At 38.7% G+C, this 25,584-nt stretch overlaps 1 protein-coding gene across 1 annotated transcript in view; it reads right to left on the bottom strand.

Annotated features, from left to right (window-relative positions):
* The window catches only part of LOC140242574 (uncharacterized), a 70,138-nt gene extending 44,835 nt beyond the window's left edge, over positions 1-25,303 (bottom strand). Inside the window, exons 1-2 of the mRNA XM_072322318.1 lie at positions 25,231-25,303; positions 17,323-17,920 (exon numbers count right to left, since the gene is read on the bottom strand). Of these exons, the coding sequence (XP_072178419.1) occupies positions 17,323-17,423 (101 nt within the window). The 5' untranslated portion in view covers positions 17,424-17,920; positions 25,231-25,303. The remainder of the gene's footprint in view (positions 1-17,322; positions 17,921-25,230) is intronic.
* Positions 25,304-25,584: the final 281 nt, after the last annotated feature.

The raw sequence follows: 25,584 nt of genomic DNA, 5'->3' as shown, positions 1-25,584 counted from the left end.
TGTTATGCTCACTAATACAATAAGACACTATGTGTCAAACATACACACTGCGCATTCCCAATTTGTCACGTTCCCAGAAGTCCATGTTTATATGGAGATTGAATGGCAAATACTTGCGTGCCTCCTCTATTTTCCAAGTAAACATTTTACAAAAAATTGAAAAAAAAAGGCAAAAGCAAAAAGGAACAAAAATGTCCAGCAGGGTGGACTTTGTTCTTTGCACAGCTTACCACTACAACTTCAGATTCCTCGGGAGGCGCTTTTTTAGTTCTTGGCAATTCTCTACAATTCCAAGACATTTCATGGTAGTCAATCTGTTTTCCCTTCCATTGTCTAGACTCCTGTTTCAAATGTCAGATTAACCCACTGACATTTACTGTGTAAATATGAGCCTCAAATTGATTCCCAAACTGCAGGTGTGTGGCATCAGCAAAATGCAACTGCCATGACATTTTATTTCCTATTTGAACTGAGCTAACAGGGAGTTTTGTCTGTACTCTCTAATAGTGGAATATATGTATACACACTTCTTGTATTAGTCTTACGTTGTTTTTTCCCTATCTCAACAGGACACACTGTTAGGAACAGTTTTCTTTGTCTCACATTTGCTTTCATCTTTAATACACGACTTCAAGTGCATATCTTTATCAAAACTATTCTTTAACAACTCATAGGTATACCATTAATATCCCAAGGACATGGCTATAGGGGGAAAAAGCACCTGTCACTGAATACGACACACCAAAAAAATATAAAAAGCTTGCTTGATGTATAAACAAGGTGAGTGAGAACAGCAACATAAATGCCTGTAATAAAAGGGACTGGTACATAATTCTCAAGGAAATATTTAAGCAATTCTCAGCACAGTTTGCAAATATGGGTGTGCTGAAATACTGTTCCACTTTTCAATTCCATGCAACAATGAAATGCTGAATTATCAGGGTCGTGGACAGCCACAATTTGCCTGGAGAAAAGCCTTTTTTGGGGTTTGGTACTTTTGACTGGTATATTTGCACTGTGCACGGACCATCCAAAAGCTAACAATGTCACACTGTATGCCCCCAGGGATGGTGTTGTACAAACAAATAATTCAAAAAATTCATCTCTCTAATTCTTGTCAAGTCAAATAAATACATTGATATATGGACTCAAAATTGTATGTGTACATGTATACAGGGCTGCACACTAACCCATTTCTTTTTTATTGGTCCAACCTGTGTGATGGACCAGTAGGTGCCCAGTTTTTGCATTTTTTACACGTCCATCCCTGGAAAAGTTACTGATCCGACAGTGATTTTTACCGGTCTGGACCGTCGGACCAGTGTCAGTGTGTAGCGCTGATGTATACATGTCTGTAAATATACATGTCAGATAGCAACTGAAATTGAATGAAATACTCTGTATGCATCCTATGCTTAACTGATATTTTTCATGATTTGTAATTTGATGATAATAATAATAATAAAGGAGGCAGTTCTTATTTACGTTTTGGCAGGCATTACTCATTATTAGAATTCAATTGTAATGCATACATTCATCATAAATGACACTGAATATGCCTCATAGTCAACTTGCATGGCTGGCTCATATACTTCCCAACTGTTTACTATATTTTCAAGCCACATTCTTTTGTAACTCTTTCCTTGCCCTATTTATTAGATACCTCTTCTATTTCTTTCCTTCTTTCCATTCCCCTCTCTTTCTTCATTTCTATATCTACATCATTTTATATACCCCTCTTTCTGCAAGACAGCTTTCTGTACGAAACTAAGCAGCAAATCTATTCAAACATAGAGAAAAAAATACAATAAAAACTTTGACACCATTTCTATGACCTTTTTTGATACATGTGATTTCACTAGATGAGAACAGCCTGATTGTGTTTTATCTAGCATTATTTTGTGGCCAAACACAAAGAAACATGTAAACAAAAATACACATTCCGACATACTTGATTACGTGGATTAACCCGATTTACTGAGATGATACCATGAATGGCATTTTCTCGTTTAGTAATGGTGTCTTCTTTTAAAATTGTTTCCACTGTTATATAATCAAACACTCTCAAAAAAAACAAACAAACAAAGCTAGTGACATCTTACTTGAAAGCTTGGTACCATGATTACATACAAATCTTTGTCTCCTCTGAATGTACCTAGTTCTACATTATTGTATGTAGAAATGATGAAGGTCAATCCTTTGCAATTTAATCCATTTTCTATATTGAATATAGAATATAAAATTTAGTGAATCGTCACATTTTTTGGTGGCATGATTTTTTTAATCAAGATCTGAGACAAATTGCAAAAAAAACTGATCGACTGTGTCAGAGCTAAGTGTCCTTGAGCAAATCTATATCGTGCAATGCACACTGTAATGCAATACACTTTCCTTTTGCATTATACATCTATATTTTTGTACCTAGGACACATCACTTGAAGTACTTCCCTCTCATATATGCAATATATGTTAAACATGAAACAATACCACAAAAACAGAATCGCATTCAAAAAAGCTGCTCTGTAATTGATTTGAAAATTTGGCCACTTTCCTCTTAAATGTGATCACTGCTGGTGCATCATAAAGACTATAGTCAAGAAGATGACGTGAACGAATACAACCAATTTGATGCCAAAACAGGAAATTTTAGTGAGGATTTACGTACATCAAAGACAGAGGGTACAGAGCTAATGACATAATCAGCTCTCCTAATTTGCATATCATGGTTTCAACTCTAGTCAGTCTTTGGTGAAAAAAGTTGGAAATTTAGAATTAAAGGGATGGTACAGTATTGGTGGAGATGAGAATTGGGCTTTTAACTTTTTACGAGATACCGAGAAAACACTTATGATATAGTACAGAGCAAACCATTTTAAGAGGAATTCAAAGTTTATCGGGTTTGGAATGACCGAAACATCCAAAAACAAAGTAAAACAAAGCGATCGTAATAAAGTGTGGGTCCCACACTTTATCAGAATCGCCCTTTTTTGGATATCTCAACCATTTCAAAACCAATTTCCATCAAATAAATGTTGAATTCCTCATAGAATTACATGCTCTTTCATATCTCATAAGAGGTTTCTCCATATCTCACCAAAAAATGTTAGAAATCTGAAATTAGGTTTCAACCAAAACTATACGATCCCTTTAAGGCACAATATCAAATCACTGCATCTGGACTTACTGTCTGATTCAGAGAATAGTTTCTCGTCCGATCCTGGACGCTTCATTAGCTCGTCTGATTTGGTGGTGAGAAAACGTCATTGAACGGCACAGACGCACCGTTCTCAGAACTGAAAAGTCCTGATGCAGTGATTTAATTTTGTGCCTTTAATTGAATGCTACTTGGATGAACCAGAACTTACATCAAATGAACTTTAGGATAATTGCCTAACTTTCTTAATTCAGGGCAAATTTTTTTGAGGACACCTCTGAGATTTTGTTCTCCTGAAAGCTCCTGGATGTTTGGGAAATATGAACATAACCAACCATCTGACCCAGTAGAGCATGAGGAAACACCAGTGGTCTGACTGAATTGATCCTCATTTGCTGCCAACTGGGGTACATTCGAAAACCATAAATAGCACAAGGTTTTTGTCATCAGCGAATATGTGCATCTCTGAGGGTACAGTTAGACTCCAGTCAAGAATTTTTGGTTGTGTGTGTAGGACCTACTTACATAGAGATCACTGATAAAGCTGTAGGCCTATACAATTCATTATGGGGATTCTCAAATATATCTGAGCTGGGCTAGACTTCCCATGCACTGCTGACCCCATGCTACCAGGTCTTTCAGAGGAATTTCACTCAACGCAGGCCACTGAAAAGTTAGAATGGCATTCCTAAATTTTGTGGCAAAAGACTCTGTATAGTTTGATAGGATCGGGATGTCTTCCTTCCATGTATGTACAGGTGTGAAATTAGCATTTCTAAAGCAACACAGCCTGCACAAAATTTGTTAAAGACGGGATTTACAATGTACAGAATAGGCTAAGCTGTCCACAACATGGATCAGCTTTTGATCTTAACCTTACCCCAACTCTCAAATGCCTTGACCTTTTTGTTTTCTTTTCTTTGTCCCTCTCTCTCTCCCTCTATCTCTTTAACAAATCTGTGCAGTTAACCAGTCACCAGGGTGCAACAGAACAGAAAAATAGTGAATGGTATAGGACACATCAAAAGCCCCAAGCCCTATTGTGGATAGGCTAATATGATGCTGACCACTGTTTTTTTCTCTCTCTCAAATCAAGCCTCTTCCTAGGCCTCCAAAAGGATAAAGAGTACAACAGCGGAGAGGCCCTCTGAACACAATACTTGTGTTATAATACAAACGCCCTACACAGTATTTTGTATTGTACACACATTTTTGACTGATACAGCTTTGCACCTTTGAAGTGAATGGTAAAGAGATCTTAATACCCCTTTGCTTTAATGTAAGGGTCTTATTCTACACAATTGTGTAGCAGTAACAGGGGCTGCTTGGGCACAATTTAAGTTATCTCTCCCTTCCCCCCCCCCCCCCCCCCCCCCCCCCCCCCCCCCCCCCGTCTCTGGGAACTGGATTAAGCTCCATATCCACTCCTTACAACTTTCTTAGGGTCAGTAGTAACTGAACCATATTCTTAACCATTATATATACAAAGACTGCATATGTATTTACCTACCCTACTTTGGTTGTTACTATTTCAAACTAAATTCCTCCCATTTCCACTGGTCAAAAAAAAAGAAAAAGAAAAAGAATAAAAACCCTGTTAGCTATACTGGTATCAGCTAGAGTTTAAGCACAATATGAGCTAACTCCATTCTGGTTACATTTAGATATTTGCGACTAAGGCTGGTAAAAAATAAAAAAATAAAAAATAAGGAGAAAATAGGAAACATTTGTAATCATATAGATTGTAACTTACAAGAATTTTCCTCAATGTGTTACAAGTGAGGTATCACTATAAAGGTTCTATTTTGCTCTATCTGATGATGTGCATGCTTTAAAATAATTACACCAAAGTGGTGCACAGCACATTATGCGATGAAACTCTTCTTGCAGTAAATGAACTTACAACTAAATTTTGGCTTTATCTCAATGGTTACCAGGAACCCAAACTTCTCTTCACGAGACCACCCTATTCCCCCGTAAATCCAAATACCACAGGTACTAAGCTCCCATCTTTTGTTTGATTTGCTCCACTGCACCAAAACACCCAGTCTTATCAACTTATTTGACATAATATTTGAATTCCACATTCCCACCTTTTATCAAAGTGCACCACAGGCACAAGATTGAATAAAAGTACACACAGTGTCCTGTGTGTGTGCTCTGGACAGGTAATGAATGGTTGAATAAGACACCATAGATACAAACAAAATGAACTTTTGTGATACAAATCTCATATCTAGTCATACAGTATATTTGGTTCGTTTTCACTTCAGAGATGATGTGTGACTTCCAAGAATGCGATATAATTGTGGCCACAATAGTACAATTTTTTTCATCACATATACTGGTCTTGGATGACATTCCAACTGTGCTGCCAGGAGTTTTATATGAATAAAACAGTTTAAAAAAACATAGCAAAACACATCACAAAACAAATAGAAGTCTTATGAAAAAGCATCATAATCATACAACAGGTAATTCTACATAATTATTAAGAACCACATGCAAGACATGTTAGTGACACTGACATCAACATTTTTAATATCTTTCCGATTATATTCAAATCTGTATCAATCTGTTGCATTTGCTATATTTAATACTGCATCTTACAATAACTTCCTCCCCTGCTAAACCCCTTTCTTACATGACAACACAGAACAAGAATTATGTTAGTTACCACAATGAATATTTTCTCCTACACCAAATCAGTTATTTTCCCACATGCATTTTGATATCATACATCTGTATACCAATCCATACAAAACATTTTGTCTTTATAAGTAAATATTAAAACTGATTGGCAGGGAATAATTTTTCTGGTAAATTGCAACGCAATTTGCTTTGCATTTTTATATCTCTGCTACTCAAATTATCTTTTGTGTAACAGGTCTTTTTTCTACATAAATGTACAGAATACCATTTGGAATACCATTCATTTAATAGCTGAAATTGCTAATCAAATTCCATTTGAAAAATTATTTTCTGATTGGTCTATTTGCTGCATACCTTCAACTTTGACCCAATCCTTTATGGATGGAAAAGCATAAATAGTGTAATGACAGCCCAAAATCACACCATCCTCTAAAATAGTGAGAAAAACAGAAATTCTTTTCATTGACAGCTATTGTATAGATTTGTGAGAATGAACACACATTCCTGCTCAACAATCACAAATATTCAAAAGACTCTTTTCAGCAGTAACGCAACAAAACATGCCTGGCATACACTACTCACTATAAAACACTTTGTATTGAAGTGTTGCTCCAGTGTTTCCAGTAAACAAACAAAAATTGCTTCTATAAGGCATGAACGTACCTAACTAAACATTACCCAGGGAATGATAAGGTATTTATATTTGCACTGAAAAGTGGCCAAAACTAAAAGGAATACATACTATAGGAAGATAGCCTTGGGTATGTATTATTGATTGCCATAATTATTGAAAATATTAATTCTTGAATACACAAGATTATCTTACAAGTGTATTTTGCTTCTTTCCCTTCCTTCAGCGAAGGAGACCTGCTATATATGAGTGTTAATGAACCACATTGACAAAATCACCATCCTCGACCGTACAAGCACGAAAGTCTAGAATCTGTAATTAAAACCCAACCTGGATAAATATCCTCATCTCTCCAAAGCATCAATTTTGCTCTGGGTACAAAGAAAGAAAAATAAATCTACCACACTGTTCCTCTCTTTCTCTCATAAAGACACAAGGGTGATAAGGAGAAAGCTTCCACCATCAAACATTTGGAAAATTAACATAAACACTAACATATCCCACTATCCCCTTGGGACTACTCAAAACACCTACACAGGTCCCTCCTTCCTTTATGAAAGTTTAAAGTTATCGTACAGTTTCGGTTGAGATATGGTTTCAGATTTCCAACGCCTTTTTGATGTTGATTTTTTTTTTTTAGATAATGAGAAATCTCTTATGAAATATGAAAGAGCATCCGATAATTCTAAGAGGAATTCACAGTTCATTTGATGAAAATCGGTTTTGAAATGGTTGAAATATCCAAACCATATGAGATCCTAATAAAAGGTGGGACCCACAGTTTTACTAGGATCACTTTGTTTTACTCTGTTTTTTTTTTTTTGTTTTTTTTTTGATATCTCTGCCATTTCAAACCGGATTTCCATCGAGTAAACTTTGAATTCCTCCTTAGAATAGTATGCTCTTTAACACTTAATGAAATCGTTTCTAAGTATCTCGCAAAAAGTTAAAAGCTGAATCCTCACCTCAACCAAAACTATATCATCCCTTTAAAGACCCAGTAGCATGGGGAGAGAGGGGTGACCCAATCAACTCAATCTTCGTTTGCTGCCCCCGAGGGTACCTTCGAAACCCATGTGTAGCGCAGGCCTCCTAGAACAGAATCGCCCATCAGCGAATACGTGCATATGCTCATCGGTAACATTTGACTCCAGTTAAGATTTTTGGCTGTGTGTGTACTTAACATTCAGATCAGTGAGAGAGCTGTACACAATTTGTTACAGGGATTAACAAATATATCTGAATGGGGCCACTAGAGATTAATGAATGTATCAGAATCGGGCCACCCTTCCCGTCGCAAGGTATCCTCATGCTATCAATTCTCTTATTCTAAGCACACTCCATCCCAAATTCAACTTATTGAAGTAGCACAGGGTGCATGAATACAAAATTTCTTTCAAATGGATTTGTGTGTCCTAAAATGTATTGGTTCGCCATCCTAACTCACAAATGATAGTTCCCGATGGTAGCACGTTCACCAGCTTCAGTTTAGCATGAACTCTGCCACAGCTTTTCAACCTTATCAAAGAAAGAGCCACGCAAATACACAGCCAGTAGTTGTGACTTTTGTGACTTAAGTGGAGTGAAATTTCATCACTTAATTTTTGTTTCCATCATGTGGGAAAATACTGTCTTTACGAGAACAGAATTGAAAAAGGAATGTTGTACTTATTATTTCAAAGGCAATCACACGACCACCTCAATTAAGAGATTAAGGAATATAGTATTTACATTTTATATAGAGTAAATGAGTACAAAACTCAAAACCAATGGTCAAACAGGAAAAATTTGAAAGCAGTCAATCCCTACATTGATTGACCCAATACAACATATATGTTTGCTGGACTCGATGAACGACCAGTGCCAATTAGATGACCAACCAATACCGAACTACCTCTATGCCACAAGCAGGGTACCCGATTACTTATGGAAGAAAATAGATTTAAAGAGTAAGAAGCATTGTGTGACTTTGGGTTTTGAAAAAAGCTAGAGACTGAAATGTTAAGAAAAGAATTTAAAAGCACACCACCTAATGCTCTACGGGGTGATGGTGAGAGTTTGGAAAAGAACAAAAGAAAAGGAAGTTCTGCTTACGTGCTGTTCGGACATAAATTGGAAAAAAAATAAGAACAAGAACATGATCATTAGAACATGCATTTCTGCTTGAAGAAAAGACATCCAGCAATGCATGTAATTCAGTGTAGCATTACACGTAGTAATTCAACCATGACACATGCAATATTTCAACATAATACTACACGTATGTATGTGCATTCATGTCATGACATCATCCTGCTTAAAACTGAAATAAAGTAAAATGGTTAGTGATGAAGCAAAGGCAAGATACACAATATGAAAATCAAAATATATTCAAAGTTTATGCAAACTTCCAAAACAAGGCTTCAAAGCAACTTTTTTTTTTTTTAAAGGTAGAAGCCTGTTACAGATTGGTTGCTGGGTGTAATAATGAAACGCCTGAACGATGCTCACTTGACCATGCCAAGGGGGGTATCATGATGCAAATGCATTAATTCAGACAACAGAACAAGAGATATTAGTATTATCAGGATTTCTTTTTCTTTAAATTTTCCTACTGGCCTTTTTCATGAATACTGAATACCTGTTTGTAACCTGAATCAATAAAACTTTTTGTAATCAGCCCTCATATCTTGAATACTGTAAAAGCTGATATTTCTGCCTACAGATATTTTGAAATAATGAGGTCACAGACACTGTCAAGAGATGCTATTTTTGCAATTTAACACCAAGCCTATCATAAGGGTAGTGGCATGCCACCATACCCTACATGGTGATATTTTTGCCTGTTGTTAAATTCATGACCCAACAGTGATTTACAAAATTTGTGAACATTAAACTCTGGCAAAAATAAAAGCTTTTACAGTAAACACAAACTTTAAGGCAGAATATGACCCCGTTTACAGTGCGGGGCCGGGCTCGGCCGCGGCTCGGCCGCGGCCGAGTCCGGCCTCAATTGCGCAGCCGAGCCTCGCAATTTTGTCCGTTTACACTGCTGGGCTCGGCCGCGCTTTTGATTCAAACCTTTCAATATTTTGTCGTAGTGGCGCTCTGCTTGTAAACAAACGCAATTTGGTATTGTCTGGTTTTCAGACCCTTTGCCAAATGAATTCCGTGGCGACGAGGTCGCCGTTAGGGCAAAGGCCTTTGCCGAAGGAAAAAATCCTTTGCAGGACAAAACCACCTTAAACTATACTAGTTTTCGACGTTGAGGGGGTTAATATCCTGAATAGCGAAAGATACAGGCAGAGGGTTTGGAAGCCAGATTAAAATTGTCCGCGCAATTGGCCGCGCATTTGGCCCAGTTTGCGTTTACACCAAGAAGAGGCAGGGCTCGGCCGCGGCTCGGCCACGGCCGAGACCACCTCCAGAGCGAGGCCAAATGCGAGGCCAATTTTGGCCTCGCATTTGGCCTTTTGCGCGTTTACACTGAAGCGGGGCTGGGCTCGGCCGCGGCTCGGCCACGGCCGAGCCTCGCACTGTAAACGGGGTCTATGTGTGAGCTTGGAAAAGTAGAGCAAATGAAGTTCAAACCGATGGAGATTATCATGGTCCATTTCCTATATCATAATAGGGGAGGGGGAGTCAAAAGTGGGATATTGGGGTGGGATAGGTAGAGGAAGGGTGGGGCTGGAAAAGTAGCTCCTTCGAGGGGGGGGGGGAGAGAATCTCCTCCAATAACAATGGGAAATGTGCATTCAATTACTAGTAAGATAGGACCAGAAAAGCAGCCCAATGGCTTAGCAGTGAGTTGCAAATTGCTATTTGGTCATTGCGACATTCAAGCCCTAGGAATGCCGTTACATAACACTTCCACACTGCTTGAGACTGCGGCAATATCCTCTTGGTATCAAAACACTCCAACTTCAAACAGACTGTGCCCTTTGAATAGTGGCAACATTGCATTCACACACTGTATGTTTGCACTCAAAGGAAGAAAGAGGCAGTATCAGTTGTATTCTCTGATGATCCAGGGGGAAACAGCCATAAAAGTTATAAGGGGCCATCCTACCATTACTCAGGCCTACAAAAGCACAGGACAGTGTACAAATAGTGCGCCATTACGTGATGGAATTTGTTTTTCTCCAATACAGTCGTCAAAAGCATGTTTGCTTTTTCTAACGTAAATGTGTCAATTCTGTAGGGCCTATGTGTTCGTTGATATGTTCTTTGTGAACTGTGCCAGGGGCAATATGTAGAGTGGACTAGTGAATAAACCATGAATGATAACCGAAATCTGTTGTCTGCAAGATAGATATATATTCTGACAAGTTCTGAATACCTGCATCTCAGCTGGTACCATTACATACATGTACTGTGTACAGAATCTATTTTACTGCTTTCAAGAATTGAGAGAGTCAAATTGACATTTTTATCAGTTTTCTCTTCATGACATTGTAACAAAATGAAAAAAAAAAACTTTGGAATCCACTGTGCAAATGTTTTCTGAATTCCTATTCATATGAAGTCACCATCAATGAATTCAAAATGTTTTTGTTTTTTTCTATATGCCATTTGCATTTCACCATTGACTTCACTGAAAGGTGATTCACACAAGTTGTATAACCTACAACGTCTCCAGACATGCTTACGGCTCATATGCATTCCATTCTGAACACAGGGCAATGAAATTTGAACCGGAAAAGGGGAAGAGTTATTGATGGCAACTTTCAAAATAGACCTCCTATCCAATTTCATGAGCGCATCCTTCAATAGATGGTATTAAACATGGGACTATGCAGCCTCCACCTTCTGGTGCAATAGAGAGCTACAAAGCAAAGATCTCCTACCAGCAGAAAAACCTAAAACCGCTCAAGACGAGTATATCGAAAAATACTTAACCGTTGCATAAAACAAGAGACAAACGTCAGGTGAGCAGATGAGTATCAGGTACTGTACATGTATGTAGATCATCTGAATTTCTGACATCATAGTATTAGTATCTTTGATCACTAGCCATAGACCACAAAATGAACCTCCACATTTTCTGTTTGAGAAAGATTACGTGGATATTCGACTGAAGAATACTGCTCACGTTACGATAATTGGCAACAGCTTTGCAGGTGCACCTTCTACATGTAGATCTATACTAAAGAATCGACGCTCCACTTTCATTCGAATGTCAACACTGTAAACATTACCAATTGTAGGTGCTTGGTTCCATAGAGTCTGTCATAGAGCTTTTTCTGATGGAGTAAATGAAACCATATGAATATATATCAGCAGCTTCACCAAAACTGCCTGTATTTCTCCTCTTGGGTATAATATTACATCTACTTCAAAATCAGCATCTAAATCAAAATCAGGTTTAGGCTTCATATTACAAGTGACCCAGGGGGCGTGTCTTCATCAGACCGAAGCTCCATTAACTGCCGGGCTATTTTGTAGTTTAGGAAATAGCATGATAGAACAACTACAGGTGTTGTCTTCATTTAACCTGAAACAAGCACGCTTGGGAAATTAGCCCAAAATTGACACGTGCGTACTTTGCATCATTACTCGGATCAGCTCAGTGCATGGTTTGAAAGTGGTTTCCCCATTAGGATGGGATAGGGAAAATTTTGGGTTGATGGAAACACAACCCAAATAGCCACTATTTCACAAACTAGACCAAGATTTGGGGGAAAATTATCCTGATCAAATAGCAAACTTTCTGCATCTTCATTACACAAATAGCGGGTTAATTTAACATCGGGCTAATTTTCTAACCACAAAATACATGTAGTGTGCTATTTTGAGTCTTCGGTCTGATGAAGACAGGCTTGTGAATATACATTATGTAGGTTCTGTACCGTTTTACTTTTTCTTTCTATTTTTCAGGGGGAAATAGAACAGAAAGAGGAATTACAGCAGATTGAGTATGTTGTGGTACATGAGGAATGGGTATATCCCCATGACTGACCAAGTGACAACTTTGAAGTGAATGATTAAACCTCTGATCATTCCTTCAATTTCGTAAACACAGATGATGCTACACTCAACACCAAATACAACTAATCATTACACCTTAATTCTGTGTGGTGCATTGTCATACAATCAGTAGAGCCGTGTCATATCCAGTTTAGATTGAGGTCTAGGATGCACTTCCTTTGAAACCTAATCCTTTTCTTTTTCATTGCTTTCTTCTTTCTCAGTAATAGACTTTATGGCAAAGCACTGGCATATAGTGCACACTTAATCCAAAATGTTTGAGAATATTTGAATATTTTGCTTTCTTTAAATGATATGCAGAACAAGACCTGAAGATTATCTTAGTGTAATACATTTAGTGTAAAGTGTCTTGTTTTGATTCCTGTAGTAAGAATGACATAACAATGTAATTTCACAATGGATAGACAATTATAGACAAGGTAAATCTCCAAGCAAGCCAGGGGTGAGTTCAAAATATTTTTGAGGGGGTGTTGTTCTGTATTTAATGACCTCTTGGAAACAATGAATGCAAAATACCAGTGGGAGGAGGCACAGATCAATAAAAAGCCTTTATGCATGGTATGCCACAATCAAGGGAACAATAGCTTGGAATGTCAAACACTGGGACAAGGGGAAAAATACTCAGCAGGTACTTTTGTCTTCTATGCTACATTTAGCAAATCAATCAATTCTCTATTAATACGAATGCATGTTGTGAAGAGATCAGCATGTGTTATACACAATATGCAGACCATGGTTTGATTGAAACAAGCAGACTTTTGCTTGTTGCTTGTCTGGGAGTTCTATGCTTTACAAAAGGGCTTGTCCACTTGGATAATAATCCATACTAGCTCACTGAACTGAAAATAAATTTACTCTAAATGAATATCATCCCCCTTACAGTCATCATAGCTACCATGTTTGTTTTGCTCTGAAGTTGTTTAGATGCAGTTGGAAATTATGGCAAGCTGCTAGGTGGACAAAATACCATTCTACGCGAGGCTTTGCATGGAATGACACTTGGTATTCCCAATTCCGTTGAATGTCTTCAAGAGATATGGGACGTAATACAAATTATACATACTGCACTGCTGGCATTCATTTCTGTACATCCACCTGTACAGTAATCTAGTCTGCAATTTTCAGCTCGGTAAAATTGTTGTTGTTGATGTTGTTGTTATTTCAAATAAAAAGCAACTGTATAATCTCTGTGACAGTTCCGCTTGAATTATTTTTGAGCACATCATATGGAAACCCTAGACCTACAGTGTGTGGTGGAAATCAATGAACTTGCCATTGAAATATAGGCCTACATGTAACTGACAAAACTTTGCACACTGAGCTATTAAAGGGATATTCCATTCTGATATGTTGCTCTGTATGAAAAACAAAAACAAAAAAAAACCAACAACAACAGGTAAGTGTATCGACCAATGAAATCTGGGGGGGGGGGAATTGTTGATAGACACACACAAAAGTGTTGAACTGTAAAAGTTTAGAGAGCAAGACAAATTGGCAACTCTGTGACACAGATATTGAGCAGCTCTCCATTCTGTTAGTACACAACAGGTCACAAATTTCCATTCTTTCCACAAGAAAAAAAAATCTTGGATCTGTTCTCGATATATATCACATGAGCAATAATCTGCACGTCCTCCTCAGGCCCTCAGCGAATAAGTTCTGTTTGTGCCAAAATAATTGAGAAAAATGAAAATATGTTGTTGTTTTTTTGTGTGTGTATACAGAACAAATGGAGAGCTACTCAACAAATACATCACTGTACAGAGGTTTGGCAATTTATCTTTCTTTTTAAACTTTTAACAGTTCGTAACTTTTTGTGTTTCTGACTTCAAAAAATTTTCATCAGTCTAATTCTCTGATTTTTCTGTTTTCATATACTGCAAAGCAAAATAGCATCAGGATGGACATCCTGACTCACTGGAGCAACATTTATTTCCAAGCTCAATGAAGTTCAGAATCCGGAAGTGACCCACCTGCGTACGCACAACACAAAATGTCCCTGCCCAAGTGTAAAAGAAACAAACTCGATTATCGGATTGAATAGCTTTTGCATTTCCTGTCCATTCACATGCATGACCACACAAGAAAATGAATTGACCGCAGCCACAATGCAAGTCTCGTGAGGATATATCGGTCATGCATAATGGTCACTCTCACGTTTTATCATTTAAGGACTTTGGCGACGTGAGATTACAAGTAAGTTTTTCCTGTACCATCCTAAAAAGAGGATCAGATTTGACCTGACTATAAAGTGTCAAGAACAACTCAACACAGACTCGATAAACATCGCATATCATTTGTGGTTCAAACTTAATCAATCAGAAGTATTAAGATGAGCAACAAAAAAAGACTTTTGAATCATGTACAACAAAGCACAATGTGCGTACTTGAACATTACAGAGTACTTGTCTACAAACCCACATTACATGTCCATTTGCCCAGGACAAGTAAACTTCAATATTGTTGAACATGTGAAAAGAACAGACAATTGTTTGAAGTATTAGACCCCTGTTCAAATCTACCCATGCCAACAAGTTGGAGAGGTATGTGTATTTCATAAAGCTATGCATTTAATAAATTCCTAGAAATGACCAGGGCCCCTTCTTATAAAGAGTTGTGGTCATGCATTCAGTGTAAGTCCCCCAATCAATAATGACTTTGCAACTAATTTCAAATCCACTACAGGTTGAATGTAAAAAAAAAAGATGTGATCGACATTAACTGCAACTTTTAGGATTGAATTGATCACAAATCTGTCAAAAAATGTGATTGATTCTAAATGAATCACAGTAAATAAGAAATAAATAATAATCACAAATTTTTGGTTGCCATGAAATGTAGCATTAATCAGTCATTGACATCAAACTTATCAATCAATAGAAAGAGAAGATATGACTCTTTACAACTGAAAAAAAATAATTAATACCACCACTGGGAATAAAGGTATTAAATTCAATTTGTAATATGAAGGTACCAAAGTTAGGTTCTTGTATCATGTATTATGAAATGAATACAATTCATACAGAATGATTGCAATTTGAGTTTTAAATAATCTTTAGATTACGAGGGATACGCAATCAATCATAAGTTTGCTGATATTCTAAATTGATAACAAACACAAGCTTTATAAGACTGGGCCCAGGTCAAATAAGTGGGTGAATAATTTAAAATCATGAACTTATTACTACGTTTGGTGTATGGTCAAACATTTCAAGTGGCATGGAAACTACTGTACAACGTATGTCAGCTCTGCGACTAGCGATGTATTTTCGTAGGTGGTAATAACAAAGTGTGTGGAAGAATTAATCCCTAAACGGTTCAAAAAATCTGCCCCCCTTTGGAGTCTTGCCAGCATCAGACTGAGGGTTAAAACCCACTGAATGACAATGCTCTTTTGTTTGTTTTAAACATTCCCTTGTTTTGCAATGGTCTGTTACATTAGGTGAATTGACGGCTATTTAGAAGGTGAGAATACATGATTACATAAATCATGCCTAACCTACATATTTGTAGATTGCACTGGAGTGCAAATCACAATTGAAATGATGAAAGCTACAACAGATGAAATATCAAAAGAGTACATTCATAGTTCTGCTCTAACTGACAAAAAAAAAAAGTATTGACAGGAATATGAATTAAAAAAACTGATGAAAAAGGTGAAATAATTCTGAAATCATAAACATTAGGACCTGATATAGGTACATACTCGTAGCAAGCATAAAGAAAGAATAAGTTGGGTTATAAGCCAGGATGCCTGAAGATTGAGGTGTAGTAGAAGGGCACTTCTTTCCTGAAGCCAGATGAGCTTATATCAAATGTCTTTGTTAGGGTGCAAGTTGAACAGGGAATTGAATCTATGACCCTAGTGTCAAATGAAAACAGGATTAAACACACATGCCATTTCCATTTGTTTTAAACAAAGTCATATTTATAAGAAAGTGGCATCTTCTTCCCAGTAATAATAACAATGCAAAAGATCACCAATCAATGTCACACCATATCAGATTATCATTCGTATGGCTTGTCTGAAAACTTTGTTGTAGACTTGTTTAGTATGAGGAGACAAGGTCATAAATTCTGGTCAAAAGAAAGTTACTTTAAACACTTGAATGGACCTGCTCTGTTTCCTTAATAATACCATAAGCATGAAATGCTGACAACTCGGAAATCAGGCTGATATGAATTTTTAGTTTAGTTTGAATGATAACCTTAGAGAATTCGGGTACAGAGTAGATTGCATTACAACTTCAAAGCAATTGTCATACGGCACATTGCATGTATGAGAAAATTGTTGGCATAAATTAACCAGGGAAATGCTGTATGGTGTTCACTGTGACTTGGTTGCCAATAAGACAGCTTTGAAAACACACATGTATTACATGAAATGCTGAATGTTTTTTGAGGTCATTCATTACTTCCATGCAATTTTCAATTTCATGCATATGATTTTTACTCTTCCTGTTTGAGTCAATTTGAAAAAGAGGGGAGCTTTTTTCTTGATAATCTTACTGATTTTTCTTTGAGTGAACTTGGACAAAATCTTGCATAGAAAAGTCTGTTTTACTTTCAATAAGCTTTAGGGGATTCAGACAATATGGGTCCAAGCACACTGCCAGAAAAGCTCTTTAACTCAAATAAAGCCCCATTCCATGATTATCCGTGTGACTTGTAATTTCCCCTCCTTCGACAAGGAGTTTACCTGATGATGACTCTGATCCCTTTGGTTTCTGACTAGCTCTGCCACACAAGGGATCATTGGTTGAGAGTCAGAAGGACTCCATCATTTTACAAACAGAACTAACGCCCTCATGGTCTTCAACTGACAATGGGTGCACAGTTAAATGGAGGCACATACGTATATGTTCCTCTAGTGATGTATGGGATATGACAGTGAAGATTCTCTAAACTGGATACTCACTTGACACGCTCCTCCTCGGCCTGTCTCAGCTCATCATCCCGCTTGAGGACGTCCAAGATGATCTTCCTCTCCTCCTCCGTCAGATGTTCCAAGTTGATCATCTTGGCTCGTCGTCACGGTTACGGATGCGGGGAGGAAGCCTGCTATGGAAGGCAACTGCACCGCCTTGCTGTAGTACTACCGCCTGTTGCCTGGTCTCGCAAGCTGCAGGGCCACGAACCAGCCCCAGCGACTTTCTGCGACCAACTGGAAAAGAAGTTCTGACTACCAAAGCCTTTTGTGTGGCCCTGTTGAGGATTAGAAGGAAAATAGCCGCTCCCTTCTTTGTTTTCCTTCTCTTTCTTTCTTTTTTTGTACCTATTTCTGACTGATCCACAACTATTTACAAGGACATTCATGTGTTTCTTCCGCTCGAGGCTAAGGGGGCCTACATGGCCCTCAGGGTATGCTGTTTGGTGCTGTGCGGTTTCCAGTCCTAATTATGTTTTTTCGAAGAAATATTTCAGAAGTTGGTTCTTTCACAGACAATCGCCGCCACACAAGGCTTGTCACATTGTCATCACCAGCACTCTGGGCTTGTGGAACAGTCCAGCAATATCTGTGGAATCAAAAAGAGAAAGAAATAAAAATGAAAATGCAAGCACCTGTGGAAAATTCCATTCTTGTTGTTTGCAAGTCCTCAGTTATAGCAAGATCTTGCGAGGACATACCTTACAATTGTAATTGTATTACTGCATAAATAAAACAGTGGTTTCAAGGGTTTGTGGTTTTTTTTTTTTTTTTTTTTGGTATCATTCCTACCCCTGCACATGTATCTACACGAGTCCATGTTACACAGACTTAAATGACTTCAAAAAAATGACCAAATAACAACTTCTTGTGATGTACGAATAGCCACAGCACACCTCGAGTGATTTGGAATACCTATACCACAGCCTGGGATGTACAAACTGTCCAACTAAAACAGAATCAGCTTGTACAGCATGTAATTATATCCATTGGATACAACCAGCACAAACACAAACTTCTGAGAATCGTTCACTCTTGGCCTTTAGAGTGGCCAGCTACGAAATGATTATAATGTTGACTTGATTTACTCCACAATGTGCACACCTCTGTTGTGTGTTACACGTGGGTGTCCCTCTCTGCAACATATCAACTTCTACAATGGATACAAAATATTCAGTGACAGTAATGCAAAAGAATTTGAAGTCTTTCTCTCAAAGATCTATGACTGGTATGCAGATTCAACTTCAATATATCCTTCCACAAGCATCCTTAATAATCCTTTACACTACCAAATTTACAAAATAATTATGTTCAGTGCCGTATATAATTAAAGAGAGTCTGGCCAACTCTATAATTGGACGCCATATTGTTGCCCAGCGTATGACGCGTAACAGGGTTAGCGTGTACGCTCAGACGTAATAATGAAAACCTACTAAATAAGGGGTAGTGAACAATGGGCACTGCGTATGAATGCACTTTGGTAACAACATGGCTCCACAAAGATCACAGGACCGCTTTTGACCAACCACAGGCTTCAAAACTCATAAGCCGAAAACCGAGTTGGCCAGACTATTTTTATATACGACACTGATTATGTTTATTCAATGTTTGCCTCTGGAGACAGGAGACAGCCATGTTTTTGTTTACAAACACTTCGGGTGCTGAATCAACTCAATGTATATTCCGTCGAGACGTATAATACGCATCCCAACTGAGATTGCGGCTCAGTGGTTGAGAATACGAATACTCAATCTTTAGGTCCTTGGTTCAGGTCTACCAGCAACAGCCAAGTCACTTAAAAATTCTGAAGAGTGGGTCTTCAAAGACTCATAATTAGCATGGGCAGACTACGTATTGTGAGGGGTTATTGACCCAACTGAATATTCTGGAACTCCTGTGAACAAATTGTGCACAACTTTATATGCTGCACACAACACACACAGTGGGGCTTCAAAAAAAGACTTACAGCCATCAAAGAATTCTAATAGTTGTCTGCTTGAAAACAGTCCACTGCTTACCTAGTGGCAATGTGAAATAAAGTCAAAGTTAGCTCAATTCAATTACATACATCCTAAGATACTGTAAATCCAGAACCATTTGTGGCATGAAACTTTTACAAACAGGAGCCGACAGCCTTTTTTCGAATCGCCACTGGCATTCGATGCATTGTGTATAACAAGCCTTTTTGCATGCATTTTAGTGCTGCAAATCTTTCATGCATGTAAATTTCTGGTCATGAATGTAAATACAGTATACCGGTACCTGGAGAGTGAGAAAACCTGCTCCCCCATCCCTGTCACTCCTACCCCTCACCCCCCCCCCCTCCCATCTTCACCACTATACCTGTCCCCCCTCCTCCCTCCCCCTCCAGCTTGTTGGGTCCTGTGTCAGGAGCATGATACAAATGTAATGGTCAAAGCCCCAGGTACACACAACTCCTCAAGGTGCCGTTCTACAATAGTATGTACATTGACTCATGATGAATCTTAATATGTCACATACACATGCACACACACACACACACACACACCCACATTCTATACACACAAAATGAAGAAAACAAGAATACAGTGTATCTCCACCTCCACTGGTACAAAAATTGTACAGTGAGTTAAATTTCCATCATGTCCAATGGCAGAAATACTGTCGCACGGTACACATACAACTGTTTTTACCTACATATTGTACCTGTAGTGCAATTAGAATTCATTTTTAGTCTGGAACCAAACCTAATTACCCCTCCCTGAGCAAATATTTTATGTTGATTGTATCACAGACTCCATGTCCTTCTCTTTGTTTTGTTTTTATTTCTGTTTCTGGAGATGGAGTATAAGAAGATTGAGTCATGGACTCTGTCAACAAATACTCAGACTGACCCTTAACTACAAAGTAAACTTGAAACAGGAAGAAACTGGCATGGGACTTGGTGTGCGGATTACTTTGTACAGATATCTGATCAATGGTAATATTAAAGGCATAATTTACCATTTGCGGATGAAATAAAAACCCAGAATTCACATGCTTCAAAAGAGTTCCAAAGTGTGAGTTAGGCATAGAAACAACCAATGTAAAATTTGGATTAGTATAATCAATGTAAAAGTATTGCTAAACACACAAAATGTGAACAGTCTGTTCTGAATATATGGATATATATCTTTGCTACCAGTCATTTCTCTCTGACAACTCAAACAAGAAACATTTTGGTTAACTCTCAAGACTGCTTATGTTAGACAATGGCAAAAGATCGTTTTTGTTGTTACTGTTTTAGGTAGAGTAGGGCAACAAGACAACTAAAGGTTGTGTCACCTCAATGGTGAAAAAGGAACTTTAGGAAGATCAGGGTTGGGCCACGTGATGGTGATGGTGGACTTTGTTGGGAAACCAAATGTGGGTGGATTATCCCCCTCAAGGATTTACCACAGTCATATGACCTTATAGAAGTATAATCTTGCGAGAAGTTGGTTCCTGCCTTACCCACAAAGGAGTCGATACGTAAATATGTAGGGATGCACACTTAAAGGGGATGGCTAGTACCTGATCAGTGGGAATCAGTGGGAATGCTGGGGAATGATTGTTCCAATCCTTGTGGTATTCATTTAAGAGCACATTATATATCTATTGTTGTGTGAAAATTATTTGCTTCAGAATGGTCTCATATACTCAAGTATTGTGCAGTTTAATGTTTCCAGGTTAGCATGCCTGTACAGTGACGGGGCGATTAATCGCCCCGACACTGTACAGGCATAACCTGGTTGATCGCCCCGTCACTGTACAGGCATGCTAACCTGGAAACATTAAACTGCACATTACTTGAATATGAGACCATTCTGAAGCAAATAATTTTCACACAACAATAGATATATAATGTGCTCTTAAAGGATTGGAACAATCATCCGCCAGCATTCCCACTGATTCCCACTGATCAGTTACTAGTGATCCCCTTTAAAAATATTGTTACAATAAAAATGAATATTTATTTTGCCCTACACACACATTCCGGCATGCAGCAATCAGAAAAACAGAATCAGGGCGCTGTGACTTTTATCAACTTCTTTCGCCAACATTTTGAAAAATATCCTTCATGCTGTGACCATACAAAGAGAGAGAGAGAGAGAGATAAAAAACAAGATATATTAAATTTCTTGGTTGACTAACTATCTCGGGCAGCTGGTTGATTGGTTTCAATTGAATTGTTTTCCTCCAAAGATGTGTATGTCAGGCCTTGCAGAGCTAAGCCTTGTTCACACTAAACTTCCACTAATTTGGCTTCAACAATGGCCGACCGCTTTCTTTGTTGTATTTCACTGGCGCGATCCCTAGAGATACTACAAAGCACCTGAGTGTGTGGAAGGACTATTCATGTCGAATGGGTCAAGAAAATTCTGCAGATTTATTGATTGAAGATCCTGTGCACATCAATTTTTACTGGCAGCACGTTTGATATCAAATCATAATACAATCACTGGTGATAGACACTGTAAACATATCATCATACACGTGTAGCCAAAGAAATCATGCACTTGGCAAGCATTTGCATACTTAGCATGAGATAGCTAGCCGGGTGTTCTCCTTGTAAACTTAAAATGTGTGAAATTTAATTTTCTTCCAACCCAGAATTAAGTAACAACTGTAGTATGAGGCAAAAATACTCCTTTCTCAGATACAATAATGTACATGTAGGACATGGAATGGAGGTCCTGTGTATTAGAGAGTCATAACTCCTGCAGAATAAAAGATCCCGCTTCAGTTATTCATCGCAAAGAGCAGGGTGCATAACCCAGTGAGGTAATCCACCTCACATGGAACTATAAACTTGACCCCCATAGAAGACCAGTGAGTGAAGCTGCATATGATATGGGCTACTAGTCCACTGCCTGGACTGCCTTCATATACGGTGTGTACTAGCATGGTCTATGGTACTAGCAATATCGCACACGGAAATACCGTCGTTGAAGGCGTGTAGTAAAAGGAGAGATCCCCCGAATTTGAGGGTAGCAGTTTGTGGACTCGCGCCATGCGTGGACTGTCGCGATCGAGAAGACTTCGCGCTACCACCAATGAGGGCGTATGAGAGAGTGAGAAAAAAAAAAAAGAGTCCCATATCGGGACTAATGGGCTACCGGTATCCTGCCATCTTCTCAGATTATGGAAAATGAAACAAAATAATGCAGGGAGAGAGTTAATATGTCAAAGGTGATAGCTCAACATAGTTCTCTTACTCACCTTAGCACATCACCCACTCTTGCAAGAAAATGACCATATACAACAAGGTATTTCACTTCTAATATGTCCTCAGAAGTGCAGCACAAATAGCTCACAATCCATGCTACTCCCAAACTTGCTCAATAGGTACATATCTAACTGAGAAACCTACCGCAACTTGGTTCCACAATCACAGGCCTCTGTCCACATCCATACACACACTCCCGAAACTCTGATCCACCAGTCTACCTGTGCAAGTGACAGAACTTCATCCCTCCAAAGCCAATCCCAGAGTAACTCCTGAAGGACAGAACCACCCACTGGTGCTCACTCTTGTCATATACATACGATCATCGCACAGCACTCAATGAACGCTACGAGACAAACCTCGAGAGGAGACCAGCAAAGAGGCAATCATGCGTGGTAAACAGAGTTCTGAGCCAACTTTGCTGTGATGCCTCGATCCAATATAGGGGTACAGCCCATATGAGTGCATCCAGCCACACACACACTAAACAAGAGAGAGAGAGGGAGAAAAGAAAAGCCGAGCTCTGCCCAGCAAACAGTGTGTCAACACGCCCACCAGCACTCAACATGGTGCGGTGATTCCAAGTCTCAAGCACAAACCTGAGCATGCATGCATACCGTACACCTTGATACCATAACCCTGAATGACAAAGAAAGCTCAGTCATACAGTCAAGTGTGAAATAGTAACTTTATTGAGATTTAGCATTTTATTCACAATAACACACTCGCAAAGCTGCATTTGTTTATGGAGTTCAAGTGTAGCATATCACATGGAATGCGCCCTTACGTTGTCAAAGAAACTTACAAGACCTGTCAAAATTGTGCAGCTCAAGGCAACATACCAAGTACAATGCACGCAGTACTCAAGTACGCTTAAATACTCTTGTCAGAGTAAAGCAATTTTTTTTTTGAAGAAAAGTTTGCATCCTGAGATTTCCACAGATTCCTTCTGCCACTAAGTACAACTTACAATGGGACCAGTGACTCTAGACAAAAGATTCAATCATACTGAATTTCTTAGCCAAGGAACCAAAACGACTTGCTCCATCGATTTATCAAAAAGTGTCGAGTGAGCTCAAAGACGTGACTCTTCTGGCACCTCAAATCCTTGGAGTTCTTAGGAAAATTTTTTGTGTTTGGATAAAACCAAACAGTATGAAGTGTATGACTTTCAACAACACACAAGGCGCGGTCAGACTGGCAAAAGATCAGGAAGATTAAGTTCGCGATCTTTAAGATCTTGAAGTTTTGCCAGTGTAACTGCAAACTTCCCGCGAAACTTCTCACAAAACCTCTCACAAAACTTCCCACTCCAAGTAGGGATATTTCTCTCATCCCCACCAAACTTCTCGGATCTGTTTGAGGGCAATGTCTCCGAAGCGGGAGGCCACTGTCATGTACAGATGTGCATTGTTACGTCACAATCACTGGCCATCGGATGGCGCATTCTTTCTTCTTTTTTGCATCTCTTCTGTCACTGAGCATACTCGTAAAATGTTGTTCCACTGCACAAGTGAAGACCATTCGCTATTTGGTAAGGACACATTTTACACTTCTAACATTACAACAAATGTGATCCAGGCCGATTCCTGAATGAAGCACAGAAATGGCAACCATTTTGCAAGAAAAGGCAAATGTTTGTCTTATGGTATAGTCTTATGAGGGGGCAATCAGAGGAAAATGTTGAGGGCATAGTTCAGTAGTGATTTTGTGGGCTTTTAACTGACCGAGTGCACAAATATGTATCATTGTGACGCAACAGGGGTGCAATGGTGCAAAACTGCAAGTTGCTTGAGCTTATCATGGGAGTTAATGTGAAGAGATGACATCGGATTGCAATATCCAAAATTGCTGAACAGAAATTTCACTCTCAATAGCAACAACATGCAATGGTACATTTGAGAGAACTGTCGCACGATGAGTAGTCAACCAAAAGGACAGCAAGAATCTTTGCAGGTGTTTTATTTCAAATAAAAATAAGGGTCTATTCCTTGATTATAGACCATCTAGGGATGGTCAAAACAAAAGCACATGGCATGTATGTGGTCTCAGTATACTTGCCATACTCAATTCAAAATGCTCTGAAGATAATATCCAGTGGTCTAATCTATGTGCACAGGGTGGCCTCAGTATATGCAATAATGGTGACTCAAGAGAAATTGGGTGAATCTATCAACTCACTTCTGGCGTAGAATCAAGATTTCCAAACAACTTGCAGGGAAATTTGGGCAGATGATAAATGCAAAGCTGTTCTGATCACAGGGTTTAGAGAAAACTTTCTGAAATCCCCACCTCCCCCACCCCCCCCCCAAAAAAAGTGTGATTGCAAATGTGTTTAAACCAGAAACATGATGCTGTGGAGATGATAAATGCAAAGGCATTTTGAAGCTCACTAATAGCTTGGACTTGCCACGCCATCTACTGCCATCTACACATCTCTGCTCCTCACGCCAAACTGCGCAATGGAGCTGCGCAGTGACAAGGCCTCCTTCTTGACTCACTCTGTATATGAGAGATAATCTACATGTAACAACTCAAGAAATGCAATCCAAAAGGCCTTTACAACCGCATTTTGATAGTGGGCAATGAAACATGTTTCAAACATGGGAAAGATGATAAGTGCAGCCACTGACACCCCAGTTTGTGAATAGTACGTCAGTTGTACTTACCTTTAGTGATATTGCCACTGACTTTTCTGAATTATGGTCACATCTTCTCACAAAGGCTGTTTCCCAAAGACCTGGTGTCAAATGAAACAAAGAATGAACATATGACCTTTTATTATAAACTCCACTACATGAAATATTAGACGATCTCGGGAGACTTTGTATGAAAAGTTATATGATATGCAACATAGATCATAGTCTCCTTCAAGGGTTTAGTTGAAATGAAGACAAAGCATAGTCCTTTAACACCCATGTTTTGAATGACATACCACTCATAGCTCCCCATTTATGTAGGCATAACCAACGAGCTGATCGCAGTAGTTTGGCCCAAAATGTTGGATTGCACAAAGTCAAACT

Source organism: Diadema setosum, chromosome 19, assembly GCF_964275005.1.
Source record: "Diadema setosum chromosome 19, eeDiaSeto1, whole genome shotgun sequence".
Classification (NCBI taxonomy): domain Eukaryota; kingdom Metazoa; phylum Echinodermata; class Echinoidea; order Diadematoida; family Diadematidae; genus Diadema; species Diadema setosum.
The sequence above is the reverse complement of the archived record's forward strand: the minus strand, read 5'-3'. Positions and strand labels throughout refer to the sequence as shown.